This window comes from Mytilus edulis, chromosome 1 (assembly GCF_963676685.1).
Source record: "Mytilus edulis chromosome 1, xbMytEdul2.2, whole genome shotgun sequence".
NCBI classification, from domain to species: domain Eukaryota; kingdom Metazoa; phylum Mollusca; class Bivalvia; order Mytilida; family Mytilidae; genus Mytilus; species Mytilus edulis.
The window spans coordinates 78,474,794-78,489,142 of record NC_092344.1 but is presented as its reverse complement, the minus strand read 5'-3'; the positions used below and the strand labels follow the sequence as shown (position 1 = coordinate 78,489,142).

General features: G+C 31.3%; 1 protein-coding gene across 1 annotated transcript in view; it reads left to right on the top strand.

Annotated features, from left to right (window-relative positions):
• Positions 1-14,349, top strand: part of LOC139491065 (cell surface hyaluronidase CEMIP2-like) — a 39,487-nt gene that overhangs the window by 22,441 nt on the left and 2,697 nt on the right. The window contains exons 16-22 of the mRNA XM_071278352.1: positions 4,804-4,839; positions 6,753-6,893; positions 7,966-8,146; positions 11,319-11,537; positions 12,509-12,717; positions 13,392-13,562; positions 14,000-14,171. Of these exons, the coding sequence (XP_071134453.1) occupies positions 4,804-4,839; positions 6,753-6,893; positions 7,966-8,146; positions 11,319-11,537; positions 12,509-12,717; positions 13,392-13,562; positions 14,000-14,171 (1,129 nt within the window). The remainder of the gene's footprint in view (positions 1-4,803; positions 4,840-6,752; positions 6,894-7,965; positions 8,147-11,318; positions 11,538-12,508; positions 12,718-13,391; positions 13,563-13,999; positions 14,172-14,349) is intronic.

The window sequence follows — 14,349 nt, the reverse complement described above, 5'->3', positions numbered from 1 at the left end:
TTACTTTGACACCATAATGGTAAAAAATTTCTCCTTATGTCAGCCAAAATTGGACAAACAAGTACAAAATGGAATTCATCTTCTATTTCATTTGTATTACAAATTTTACACAACCTATTTTCCCTTGGTTGGTTTTCATGTCTACCTTGTTCAATAGCTAGCTTATGGTTTGAACATAAAATTGAAAAAATTTCATATCTAAGATTATATGACAGTTTCTGTATATTTTCATTTATACAAATATAATCCTTAACTTTTGAATAAAAAGCACACTTTGATGAGTTGCCAATATAATCTGACCAAGATTGTAAGTTTATATCTGTAAGTCTCTGTTTAAATAAATGTAAAAACAATTTTGCATCTCCAACACTTTGACTTTCCCATACAACACCAAATCCATTTGAAAATAATAGTCTTTGCACTTTAGAACACCAATTTAAACGTCCATTTTCATTCATTTTATACATCATACGATAGCATAGTTTTGGAAGTCTGTTATCATCCATGCATTGTAAGTGTAGAAAATACTTAATAGGTTTACACACATAATTTATATATAGTTCATGACGGCCACATTCACCTCTTGCTATGTGATTATTAGTCTTTTGGCCCATTCCAAGTAGCCATTTACAAAATTTATTTTGAACAATTTCAATGTCTTTCACTTTCTCTGTTCCCCATAATTCTGCACCATAATAAAGAATTGGAGCAACCATAGAGTCAAATAACTTAAATCCAAGATTTATATCTCTAGTTCCAAGTTTACACATACAATGTTTTATCATGTTCAGAGCCTTTTCACACTGCATTCGTAATGTTTTGCAACAGTAAGTCCATTTCAGTCTATTGGAAAAATATATTCCTAAATATTTATAATAACTGACAACTTTTAAAGGTTCATTATTGAAGTACCACTTCTCGTTTTTAGATAATTTACCTCCATTTTTAAATACAACAATATTTGATTTGTCCATGTTTATAGTCATATTCCACTTTTCGCAATACTTTTCTAAATTGTTTAATCTTCTCTGTAGATCAATTGGTGTATCGGCTATAAGTGCAAGATCGTCTGCAAAGAGTAGTAGCATAACGTTATGAAAGTTCTCATGTATAAAGATGCCATTTCCACCACTGTTCTCAATTTCAGTTGCAAGTTCATTTATATACATTGCAAATAACCAAGGACTTAAAGTACAACCTTGTCTCACACCAGAATTACATGTAAAAGTTTCTGATAATCCATCAGTTGTTTTAACTTTTGCTTTGACATTGCCATAAATGTTTTGCAATAGCTTTATCATTCTGCCATGTAAATTTTTACTTAACAATATATAAAAAAGTTTTGAACGATTGATGCCATCAAAGGCTTTGCTAAAATCAATGAATGCACAGTACAGAACACCCTTTTTCTTTGATAAATATTTCATAATAATACTACACAGTATGAAAATATTATCTATTGTGGAATAGCCACTGCGAAAACCAGCTTGTTCTTCTATTAAATGCTCGTTCAAATCTGACCATACTTTTAATCTATTACAAATAATACCCATAAAAATTTTACTTATAACACATAAAAGTGATATGCCACGATAGTTACCACAATCATTTCTATCGCCTTTTTTGAACAATGTAATAATAATAGCAGTAGACCAACATTCTGGAAAATCTCCAGTGTGAAATATTTCATTAAATAATTTTAACAACACTGGCAGAAGTGTTGAAGATAAACATTTATAAAATTCCCCTGATAAACCATCTTCACCTGGTGATTTATTATTTTTAAGCTTTTTTATTTCACTTAAAATTTCTTCACTAGTAATATCACTGTCTAAATATGAAAAATTTTCATCAATACATAAATCACATTCAGTATTATGAGCCTGTACAAAATTATCAACAAATTCAGAAAAATTTACATCTTTATCTATTATTTCAGGGTTCAAAAGGTCAGAAAAATAAGTTTTCCATTCTTCACTAGAAATATTTGACCTAGGTATATTAGATTTACTAATAACTGATTTTATCAATTTCCAAAATTTACAAGAATCTCCAGTTTTAGCAATATTACATAATTCAGTTTTCTTATTCTCTTTGTGTTGTTTTTGTTTAGTTACACACAACTTGTTAAAATTTTGTTTCGTTTTAACATATTCTTGTAGTATGTCAGCATTGCTAGTTGCTCGAAAATCATTTAATAATTTACACTTTTTTCTTTTCATAGACACACATTCTGAGTCAAACCATTCCTGATTGTTAATAGCACGTTCACTGCTTTTATTATGACATGATAATAAACCAGCTTCTGTACAAATATTTTGCAAGTGAGATACTAATGCCTTGGCAGCGTCATTTGTATTGCTGTCTATTAATTCTAAAATATCATTTAAACCTGCTAAGGAAGTCGGATTGACTATTAGATCTTTGCACAACTGAGCTTTGTTACTGTTCCATTTAAATCGTATCTGTTTCTCATTACAATATTCTTCACCATTTTCAACATGTCCTGAAACTGGAATATCTAAGCAACAAGAAATTGGTAAATGTTTAGATAAATCAACAGAAAGTACACTAAAATGTGATATCCATCTGAATATGTTATAGCTAGAAATAATATAATCAATAACACTAGCACCATTTGCACACATATAAGTGAATTCACCATCTCTATCATTATGTTTGCGTCCATTTAATATATATAAATCCTTTGCACAACACAACTGTATCAATGAGCGACCAAAATTATTTGTAATTTTGTCTTTATTGCTACGTTTACACTGCGTAATAAATGACTTTGAGTCGTGATCGTTGTTTATTATGTATTGAAGACCAGGAATATAGTTAGGTTTATCTTCTGAGACAAAATCATTTAATTCTGAAGTCCTAGAATTAAAGTCACCCGCCATAAGTATTTCACAATTATCATACAATGATTCAACCTCAAAAAGCGCTTCTTCAAGAATATCAATACCATTTGTAGTGTTCTGATTACTATAAAAAATGGAGTTTTCTGGGGGTATATAAATAAATACCATTATAATTGTTTTGTTTTCAGAACAAAATTTAAGTATAATCATATCTTTAAATTGTTTCAAGATTTGTATAACTTTATATGTTGTAACAATATTTTTTCTAACCAACACTAACACACCACCTGAAGCTTTGTTGTAGACAAATTGATCGTTTACACGAATACTTTCGTAACATTCAAAATCACAAAACGTATTTACAAATTCATCCTCTGTTTTTTGAAATGTTTCTTGAAAGCTAATAACATCATGATTTTCTACTATCTCATCAACAGACTTCTTGTCACGATATAACTTTGTTTTTAGACTTTCAATGTTCCAAGACACAATCTTAATTTTGTTCTCTGAGGAATCGGGTTTACATTTAAAATAATTGTCATATATACAGTACCGCGAGCCTTGACCACATCCCTATTTTCTTGTAACTTCTTGTATGTCTTGAGTTTCCTCGTCAAAAGTGTACAGTTTACTATCGATCAAAAGCTTATCTTGACGCATTGAGACCTTACTGCCATTTTCTCTTGCACGTAGAAGGAATGGGCTTAAATTTTTCCTTGCAGTTCGCACACTTGGTGTAAAATCTTCGTTGACTCTGTAAGTTTGACTTTGTTTAAGAATATTTTTTGCCGTTTTCAATACTAGGTTTCTGTCTCTGTAGCTTAAGAATCTTACAATTATCGGCCGTTTTCTTTCTGTTCCACGGACACGTTGTACATGTTCAATTTGTACATTTTCAGCAAATTCTTTACCCAGTTCTAGTACAGATTCTAAGAATAGCCTTATTTTCATTTCACACTCTTCCCACGACTCTTTTTGATTTGACGATTTATTACTAATATCTTCAAATACATTGTTTACATCACTGGGTTTATCATCGACACCCATAAATAGCAAGTTGTTCTTACGGGAACCGGCCTCAATTTTATCTACCTGATTTTCTAGGGACACGACCCGTGATTTTAGCTGTTTGTTTTCTGTTTGTAACATGTCTATTTTACTGTCTAATTTGTCGTTCAGTTTATCTATATTCTGGTTTACACCAGTCATCTCAGTTTTCATTGCGAGCATGTTTGTTGACATGGTAGTCATTTCTGACCTTATTTCCTGAAGAGTTCGACTGAGTGCATCATTATCTCCCTTGTCCCATGAAAGTTTCGATTGCGATAATGACATTAATCGTGTATTTGGTCCTGTTGGGGGAGGGCCTGGATTTAATTCAACATCCCCACTAAGTAGTAAAATTGCACTGATACACAAAGTTATTCTCACTAAGAGTTTTAAGTTGGTGATCCGATTTGGGTTTAACAACATGGCGGGATATTTGATTGTGTTCCTACCGATTGATTGACAAAATGAACCAATTCTCATCCTCCACTGGCTAATGTCACATCCCATCTTTTAAATGTATTGTTTGTTGGTAAATACTTGTTGAAATAGTAAGTTTCGAGCCAAAATCGAGGTTTAAATTAACCAATTTTCAATATTTTGTTCCACTGATTTTTTTCTAACTTCCGTTCTTTTCACTGTAGGTGGCGTTTGATAATCATGATTGATAATTGATATTGATGATTGATAATGGTGGTGATAATTGATAACGATGATGATGATGATTTCCTTTGAAATATTTTAGAAAAATCCGAAATTTAATTCAATACTTGATTCTTCAGGACTGCGTCATTTGCATCTTAACTTATCTTTCATCATATTTTTTGATGGTCATTAATACGTTCTTTTAAATATTAAATATTGTTAAAACAATTAATTATTTTCGCAGGTCAGCAGACAGTTCAACAGTGTTGACGTTTGCAGCGTAAGTAAAATTTATTTTATAATATAGATAATGTAAGTTTGTGGCACCAAGGAAACATTCCATAATAAAATTCACTTATAATTTAGGTTCAAAATGTAATTGCTTCCATCACAACTTTTCAAAAACTGTTTCCAAATGATGTATGTGTTATGCTTGATATAAAAGTATCCAATGATTTGTTTTAATGATTTATTAAGTAATATTTTGCACTAACAATGATAAAAATATTCCTGTTGTTACCTAAGTGATTTTTTCCAAGGAAATGAATTTTTTATAAAGGATTTTACTTCAAGGGGAGAAAATTAGGTTGGATATAACATCAAATTTTACAATTTTTAACTATTCAGTAAAAGCAAGAAATAAAGTGATGAATTTACCCAAAACTTTCTTTTTATTTCTCGAAACTAATGGAATTGAATAATGTCTTTTCAAAAACTAGAATTACTATTTATCATGTTTGTATTTGCCAAAGAATAAATTATCTTTTCATCTATACAGAGTTATAAAATTTAACATATTTCCCAAAAATTAGGATTACCTTTATTTTTAAATCACGATGACCGTGAGGGCATTCCAATGTATTGCTATCGCCTAGAATTCCATTACATAACTTTCGTTTTGGGTTTGTAACTGATCTATAAAAATGATAAATATGTGGATATTAAAGAGTGCAAAAAAACATTCCTTATCATTTGTTATAAATACATCCCTCCAACTAATACTTGTAAAAATTATTTTTGTTTAGAACATAAATTAATAATATGAAAATGTTTTTGTCGTTAGATATATAAATCTATTATCAATGATTTTTTACTTATATATATATATATATACACCTTATGTTTGTGGCATAACATCGTGGCCACAAGTTACTTGTTTTCTGTTTAGTATTAAATTTATATTAAGATCCATTTTGTTACATCTTGTGATCAATTTTATTTGGCAATCGCTAATGGCAGTCAGCAGGGTTAAAGAACATCAGTTGTTCGACCTGTTAGTCAAATGCGTTTTGTTTAAATATACTTCTTCACTTTTTTGGTCTTTTTGAAAATGTTGTTTGTGCTGTATTTAGACCCTTCTACAACGAAATTTGTTTTACATGCACACGTATAAAAATTGCGGTTTTTATCCAACGCAATCATAGGTTTGAACGTAGTTTTCAATTTAGACTCGTATATATATATAAGTAAAAAATCATTGATAATATCTATGCACATGTACCGAAAAATTGTGTTAAAGCATGCGGAAGAATATCTCCAAAACGTTTTGCTTCAATCCCAACAAGGATCGGTAACTCTGCATTGAAGATTGTTTTTGTGGGAAAATATGAATGCTTACTAATATCCAATCTTTTAGAAAAATCGATTTTTTAACAGAAGATTGTCCACCATGCACTTGCACTGCAATATTATTAGAATAGTAGAATAGAATAATATACAAATGGATGAAAATTATATATACATATAACTGTTATATAAATATAATATAACAACAACCCAGTGTATACTGCTTTGTATCACTACAATATATAGTTATTATGGTGAGGTTGAATTTCCTGTCATTTATTTATCATTCACGCACAACTTGTCTCAGAAAAAAATATCTATGTACTTTAACCTCAGTTCCAGCTGTATAGAGATGAGATTTTTTTCTGTTACATGTGCTTTTGACCGTCCACAAGAACTTTGGGGTCACCTGATGTTCATAACTTCAGTACTTTGATTTAACCTGTTTAAAGGAATTTGAAAACTTGTAAAGATAATATCATTTTAGGGACATTTAATCAAATTTCTCATGAATATCGTTACATCTTAGGAAATGTGATATAAAATAAAAGAATTTTAGATAAAATTTGGGATAATGATGTTGAGTCTAGGTTTTTGTTATTTCAATTGACTGAACTTTTCTTTCAGCTCTACCCCATCACCACAAATAATAGAGAAAAGTGTGTTTTTGGGAGAAACTGATAATATTGGTAAAAAAACAGAAGTTTGGGATAACAGTATAAGGAGGCTGCTTGATTACCCAAGATCACTTGTAATGCCATGGGATCCGTAAGTACCAGAAGTTTGGGATAACAGTATAAGGAGGCTGCTTGATTACCCAAGATCACTTGTAATGCCATGGGATCCGTAAGTACCAGAAAGAGAGTCACTTTATTACTATTTGTCTACAACATGTATTAGATTTATAAGTAGATCAAATCGTCATATGCTGCAATAGAGAAAATGATTTTATTTATACAGTGTTCAATATACAATCAACTTTCTCACTTATTTGTTTGTATTTATGTTTTGCAAATAGTTTAAACGAGGATTTTCCTAATTAATTCAAAACTCTGAAGATGTGATATGATGCCAATGAGACAAACTATAATCCATCCATGTCACATACAATGTATAAAAAAGTGAACAATTATGATTCAAAGTACAGCCTTCAACACAGAGCTTTGGCTCACACCAAATAACATGCTATAAAGAGACCCAATATGACTAGTGTAAAACAGTTTAAACAGGAAAACCATTGGTCTTATCTATATAAATTATGAGTATCAAGAAACAATTTGGGTACAATAGTCTTTTACAGCAGCATTTGTGGTTTTTTGACTAAATTGTCATAGAGAAGATCATTTAGAATAAATTTCAAAAAGACTACTATACATGATTTTGTTGAATTTGATATTTCCTATGAATTTCACAGTTTTTCCTATAATAATGTATATGTAAACTATGTAAATTTATATTTGCATTCTTTATTTTTTGTGGAAATTTACCTTAGTACATTTTGAACAACAAAATTCAAAATGAAAAAAGTACATCTGCTTTCAGTCAAAGAATTCATAATAGATTTAATATTTTTTGGAAATGTTTTAAACTGTCTTTATTTCCTTTTTTGTCTTCCTTTATTTTGATAAAACTAAATAATCAAGTGTTAAATTTTGTTGAATTTTATTATTTGCTTTAAATATCTAAGGAAAACCATTATGTGTATTTAAAAAGCATTTTAGAGATATCTTCTATATTTAAATTTTGTTGAATTTTATTATTTGCTTTGAAAATCTGCAGAAAACCGTTATGTGTATTTAAAAAGCATTTGAGATTATCTTTCATATTCATTTCTTTACAGCAAATATCCAATACAAGGTTTTGTAATCTACGAGGGTCCTGTTTACTTAGATAGTGTCTGGTTTGACAAGTTTACTCCAACAGAGAATTATACCATGGGTGCTATATCATTCAAAAAACATAATAAATTTACCAGTTCTCCTGTTAGTGCTGTCAGTAATTTAAAATTTGGTTACAGTGATGTAAGTATCTAAAAACATGGCAGTTAAATATTTGTCCAATTCGCAATATAAGTTCACTAATGTTTAAACTCTCAAAAGTTCTCCTGATGTTGTCACTACTTACTTCAATAAATTAGTATGATGTATACTGTGGATTCAGTAATATTCATTGAATACCTATTTTCGCGCATTTAGTGGGCACAGGGGAACAACAAATTTGAATGTTCAACAAATTACAATTTTTTAATAGGAATGTATGCAGACTTTGCCAAAACCACAATATTAAATATCTACAAAAATGCAAGTTTTCCTCAAACCACAAAAATTGGTATCCACGAAAATAAATGAATCCACAGTAAGCACAATAAATATACCCATACGAAACATTAAATATGACATACGAGCATTTCAAAAATAATGATACATCTAAAACTTAGTAAATTTGCTTGTTTTCTGTTAAATCTGTTGGTACTATTATTCCAGTTTAGATATCCAATTAGGAACAGACAAATATTTCCTCTGTACATATTTATTGGCTTATGCTTATTGTATTTGAAAACATTTTTATTTTATTTTTAGCTCACCTGGCCCGAAGGGCCAAGTGAGCTTTTCTCATCACTTGGCGTCCGGCGTCCGGCGTCCGGCGTCCGTCGTCGTCCGTCGTCCGTCGTCGTCCGTCGTCGTCGTCTGTCGTCGTTAACTTTTACAAAAATCTTCTCCTCTGAAACTACTGGGCCAAATCAAACCAAACTTGGCCACAATCATCATTGGGGTATCTAGTTTAAAAAATGTGTGGCGTGACCCGGTCAACCAACCAAGATGGCCACCACGGCTAAAAATAGAACATAGGGGTAAAATGCAGTTTTTGGCTTATAACTCAAAAACCAAAGCATTTAGAGCAAATCTGACATGGGGTAAAAATGTTTATCAGGTCAAGATCTATCTGCCCTGAAATTTTCAGATGAATCGGTCAATCGGTTGTTGGGTTGCTGCCCCTGAATTGGTAATTTTGAGGAAATTTTGCTGTTTTTGGTTATTATCTTGAATATTATTATAGATAGAGATAAACTGTAAACAGCAATAATGTTCAGCAAAGTAAGATCTACAAATAAGTCAACATGACCAAAACGGTCAGTTGACCCGTTTAGGAGTTATTGCCCTTTATAGTCAATTTTTAACCATTTTTCGTTAATTAAAGTAATCTTTTACAAAAATCTTCTCCTCTGAAACTACTGGGCCAAATTAATCCAAACTTGGCCACAATCATCTTTGGGGTATCTAGTTTAAAAAATGTGTGGCGTGACCTGGTCAACCAACCAAGATGGCCGCCACGGCTAAAAATAGAACAAAGGGGTAAAATGCAGTTTTTGGCTTATAACTCAAAAACCAAAGCATTTTGAGGAAATCTGAGGGGATAAAAATCTTTATCAGGTCAAGATCTATCTGCCCTGAAATTTTCAGATGAATCAGTCAATCGGTTGTTGGGTTGCTGCCCCTGAATTGGTAATTTTGAGGAAATTTTGCTGTTTTTGGTTATTATCTTGAATATTATTATAGATAGAGATAAACTGTAAACAGCAATAATGTTCAGCAAAGTAAGATCTACAAATAAGTCAACATGACCAAAATGGTCAGTTGACCCGTTTAGGAGTTATTGCCCTTTATAGTCAATTTTAACCATTTTTCATAAATTAAATTAATCTTTTACAAAAATCTTCTCCTCTGAAACTACTGGGCCAAATTAATCCAAACTTGGCCACAATCATCTTTGGGGTATCTAGTTTAAAAAATGTGTGGCGTGACCTGGTCAACCAACCAAGATGGCCGCCACCGCTAAAAATAGAACATAGGGGTAAAATGCAGTTTTTGGCTTATAACTCAAAAACCAAAGCATTTTGAGGAAATCTGACATGGGATAAAAATGTTTATCAGGTCAAGATCTATCTGCCCTGAAATTTTCAGATGAATCGGTCAATCGGTTGTTGGGTTGCTGCCCCTGAATTGGTTATTTTGAGGAAATTTTGCTGTTTTTAGTTATTATCTTGAATATTATTATAGATAGAGATAAATTGTAAACAGCAATAATGTTCAGCAAAGTAAGATCTACAAATAAGTCAACATGACCAAAATGGTCAGTTGACCCCTTTAGGAGTTATTGCCCTTTATAGTCAATCTTTAACCATTTTTCATAAATCAAAGTAATCTTTTACAAAATCTCCACTGAAACTACTAGGCCACAATCATCTTTGGGGTATCTAGTTTGAAAAATGTGTCCGATGACCTGGCCATTCAACCAAGATGGCCGCCACGGCTAAAAATAGAACAAAGGGGTAAAATGCAGTTTTTGGCTTATAACTATGAATTCAAAGCATCTAGAGCAAATCTGACAAGAAGTTAAATTGTTAATCAAGTCAATATCTATCTGCCCTGAATTTTTCAGATGAATTGGACAACTGGTTGTTGGGTTGCTGCCCTCCAATTGGTAATTTTTAAAGAAATTTTGCCGTTTTTGGTTATCTTGAATACTATTATAGATAGCGATAAACTGTAAACAGCAATAATGTTCAGCAAAGTAAGATCTACAAATAAGTCAACATGACCTAAATGGTCAATTGACCCCTTAAGGAGTTATTGCCCTTTATAGTCAATTTTTAACAATTTTCATTGATTTGGTAAATATATGTAAATTTTTACCAAATATAGTTCTCTGTTACTAATGGGCAAAGTTCATTATAGATATAATTGTAAGAAGCAAAATCGTTCAGTAAAGTAAGAACTTCAAACACATCACCATCACCAAAATACAATTTTGTCATGAATCCATTTGTGTCCTTTGTTTAATATGCACATAGACCAAGGTGAGCGACACAGGCTCTTTAGAGCCTCTAGTTTATTAATGCACACTGTTAACAATGTGTTGACTTTGGTTACATTTATATATTCAATTGTATATATTTTTTATTTACATAAGTAATAATCCCTATTCAGGCTTTTGCAGTGCACACAAAATGTGTTTCTAGAATAAATTTCGTGAGGGGTCTATCTATAAATTGTATGTGGTGTTCCAGACGCATATTCACCTCTTGAAAAATTAATGTGAACATAATGTTTTTTCTACTCGCAGATTTGTGCTATTTGAAGCAATTTTCTAATGTGACTTGCATACACACTTTCTTTAATTTCTTTTCTCTAGCCTTCAGGAGGAAATCGTGTTTATGATGGTGATGAAACAGTGCATAGATTTAATAATTTAGATGGTGACAAAATGGCCACCATTAGAGATGAAGATGGAAGTGTCACAAATTTGGCAACAATCCAACAAATTGTCAAACCAGGCCTATTTTATACAACGCCTTCATGTATATATCGTAAAAACTGGAATATGGCTATGTGTCCTTACAAGTATGCAAAGGTATGATAAACATACACACATACATACACGATTGATTTGGGGTAGTTAACAGTGGTGTTTAAATTATTTGTAAGCAAGAATTTAACACTTATATAAGGCTCAATGTTGAACAGTGGTATGTTATCTAGACTTAATTGTCTGACAATGTCTTGGTAAGGCTATTGTTAGTCCTGCAAGGATTTGTTTAATGGACACCTTGATATTTACATCACATGCTAAGGCTCTATAACTGAAGAAATCACATAATTGCTCATTTCTCTCTCCTCTGACTTGAGAATCATAGACGAGAAGAGAACCAGATAAATGAAAATTCAAAATTACAAGTTGAAGTCAAACTTGCAACACCATTGCAAAAGAAACATGAAGAGAAAACATTTATTATCCTCTTCTCAAAGGACAGCAAACTTAATTGAAGCTCTATCTGCCTTTCTCTACAAAGAGATTTTCGTAGCACAAATCAATGCTCTAAGTATTTAATATCAAGCTTCCTGTGAGCCTGATATATCATTTATTGAATTATTATATCCATCACTAATTAACCTCATGTATACTGTAACATACTTGTGCATACTGACAATGCATGAAATTTCAAAGCTTTTTTCTCTCGATTTACAAATTAAAGTTCCTGAAATTTTGAATCAAGCTTCATGTTAGCATGCTATACCATAAAATGCATTCTCATATTTGTCACTTATCAACTTCTTGTTTATAGAATTATACTATAGAATTCTGAAACATTATGACCATGTATGAATTTTTCCTCGCTATTTCTCAAAAACTACAAGTGATAGCTTCTGTAAATTTGGTTTCAAACATTGTTAGAGCATGCTGAACATTTATTATATTTTGCTGTGTCATTGTCAGTTTGTCTTAATATGAATTTGAACATCCACTTTATCTTTATCTTTTTTTCAGTTATTAATTTTACAAAATTATATAATGTTTTCTAATTCTATAACTTTTTTCATCAGCTTAATATCAAAATTGATGCAAGTTCTCCAGAACATGGACAGACTGAATCTATAATGGTCAGAGATGACCAACCTGATTCTCCAGAGACGCTAACTGGTGTGTTTTCAAATGAGTTCCTGACCATCTTGGGTGGAACCCATAGCTACACACTACATTGGAGCAATGGAATTCCAAGGAAATTTGCAATATATACCAAAGGAGTTGAATTGTAAGTTTGATATATAATATTCTCATGCTGATGATAGATATAAGAAGATGTGGTATGAGTACCAATGAGACAACTCTATATCCAAGTCACAATTTATAAAAGTCAACTATTATAGGTCAAAATATGGTCTTTAACACAGAGCCTTGGTTGTTTCTTGAAACTGGCACATTTTGATATCTTTTAAACTTTTGAATACTGTGACTTTTATTCATGGGGTTCAAGTTTGTATTTTTTCATGAATGGATTTATTCATGAATCTAGGTGTCCAACAAACTATAACAATTGTTGTCCAAATCAAGGCATGGAAAGATCCCCATGGAGGTTTAACTACATGAAAACGTGAATATGATCTAGAGAATACACACAGAATACATCAGCAAATGCACTATGAACTAAATATTTACAACTTCAGACAGGGTTTTACCTGTTTCATCTTTAAAAACCTAGACTATGAGATTTTTAATACTCCTGAAAAACTAGTTTTGATTAATTAGAAACAGACTTTTGTTGATAATATGAGATGATAAAGATTTTCTTTTAGTGAAATGTTAATGGCCCAATTAACACCTTTGGTGATCATTAATCTGTTTCAATTATATTATTAGAAGTTAAAAGGAAAGAAAAGAATGAAGAATCATTTATGTCACCTTTAAACATCTTTTTGATTATTGCAGGAACCAATATGTAAGAGTTGGTATGTGTATGCCATCTGATGCCACCTTTAACCTATTTACAAGGACCCCACTCCGGCGGCTTAAATTGGTTGACTGGACGGAGGTACAATCTATTGAAGAACTTGATAGTGATACTCTAGGAGACAGATATTTTTGGGATAAGTCGATTGGGTAAGTACAAAACAAATGGTTGGAAAGAAATAATAAATTGCTATGTTAATTACAGAATTAGAGGGTTGGAAAAGAGCGAGACATCTTCATTATAAAGTAGTAAATATAATGATTGGATGCTGAACAAACCTTATTTAATTTTCTCAAGCGATAATCTATTGAAGTATTGCACTTCTTAAAATGCTACGGAAGTTAAAATAAAACCATTTACCAATGCTTATGTACACATTGTGATTACAGCAGATAATAAAATCTTTATAAACGCCACTACAGACATTATTTGTACAATTATGGTTTCAGTTGTTCAAATTATTGTCTAGTTTATTGTTCTAACATTATCTTAGAGAAAATAATTGAGTACAGTTCAGGAAGGTAATTTATGTTCAATTAAAGATTTGTTCTAATTTGCTTATATATTTTTTTTTTTTTTTTTGCAGAATGTTATTTTTGAAGTTCATCAGCTACGAATCAAGAACTGATACTACAACCTCAAATTGTGAGGGTAATTGTCCCTACGTACAAGTAGATGTGTTGTCTGGGGATAGGTCAAATGGTGATTGTCGTCAGGCTGCCTACAACAATCCTGGAAATTACAGAAAGACAAGCAATGTAAGTTTTGGTGCTAAGTGACATCTCTTCTGATGGCATTGGAATAATTATATTTAACATTCTTAGTTGGTAAATAATGGAACGGCTATTAATTTTGATATTGTTGCCTGATTAAAATTATCCAAACATTAGGAAAATATATACTGCACAGATCACAGATAATTTTGTATTCATTCAC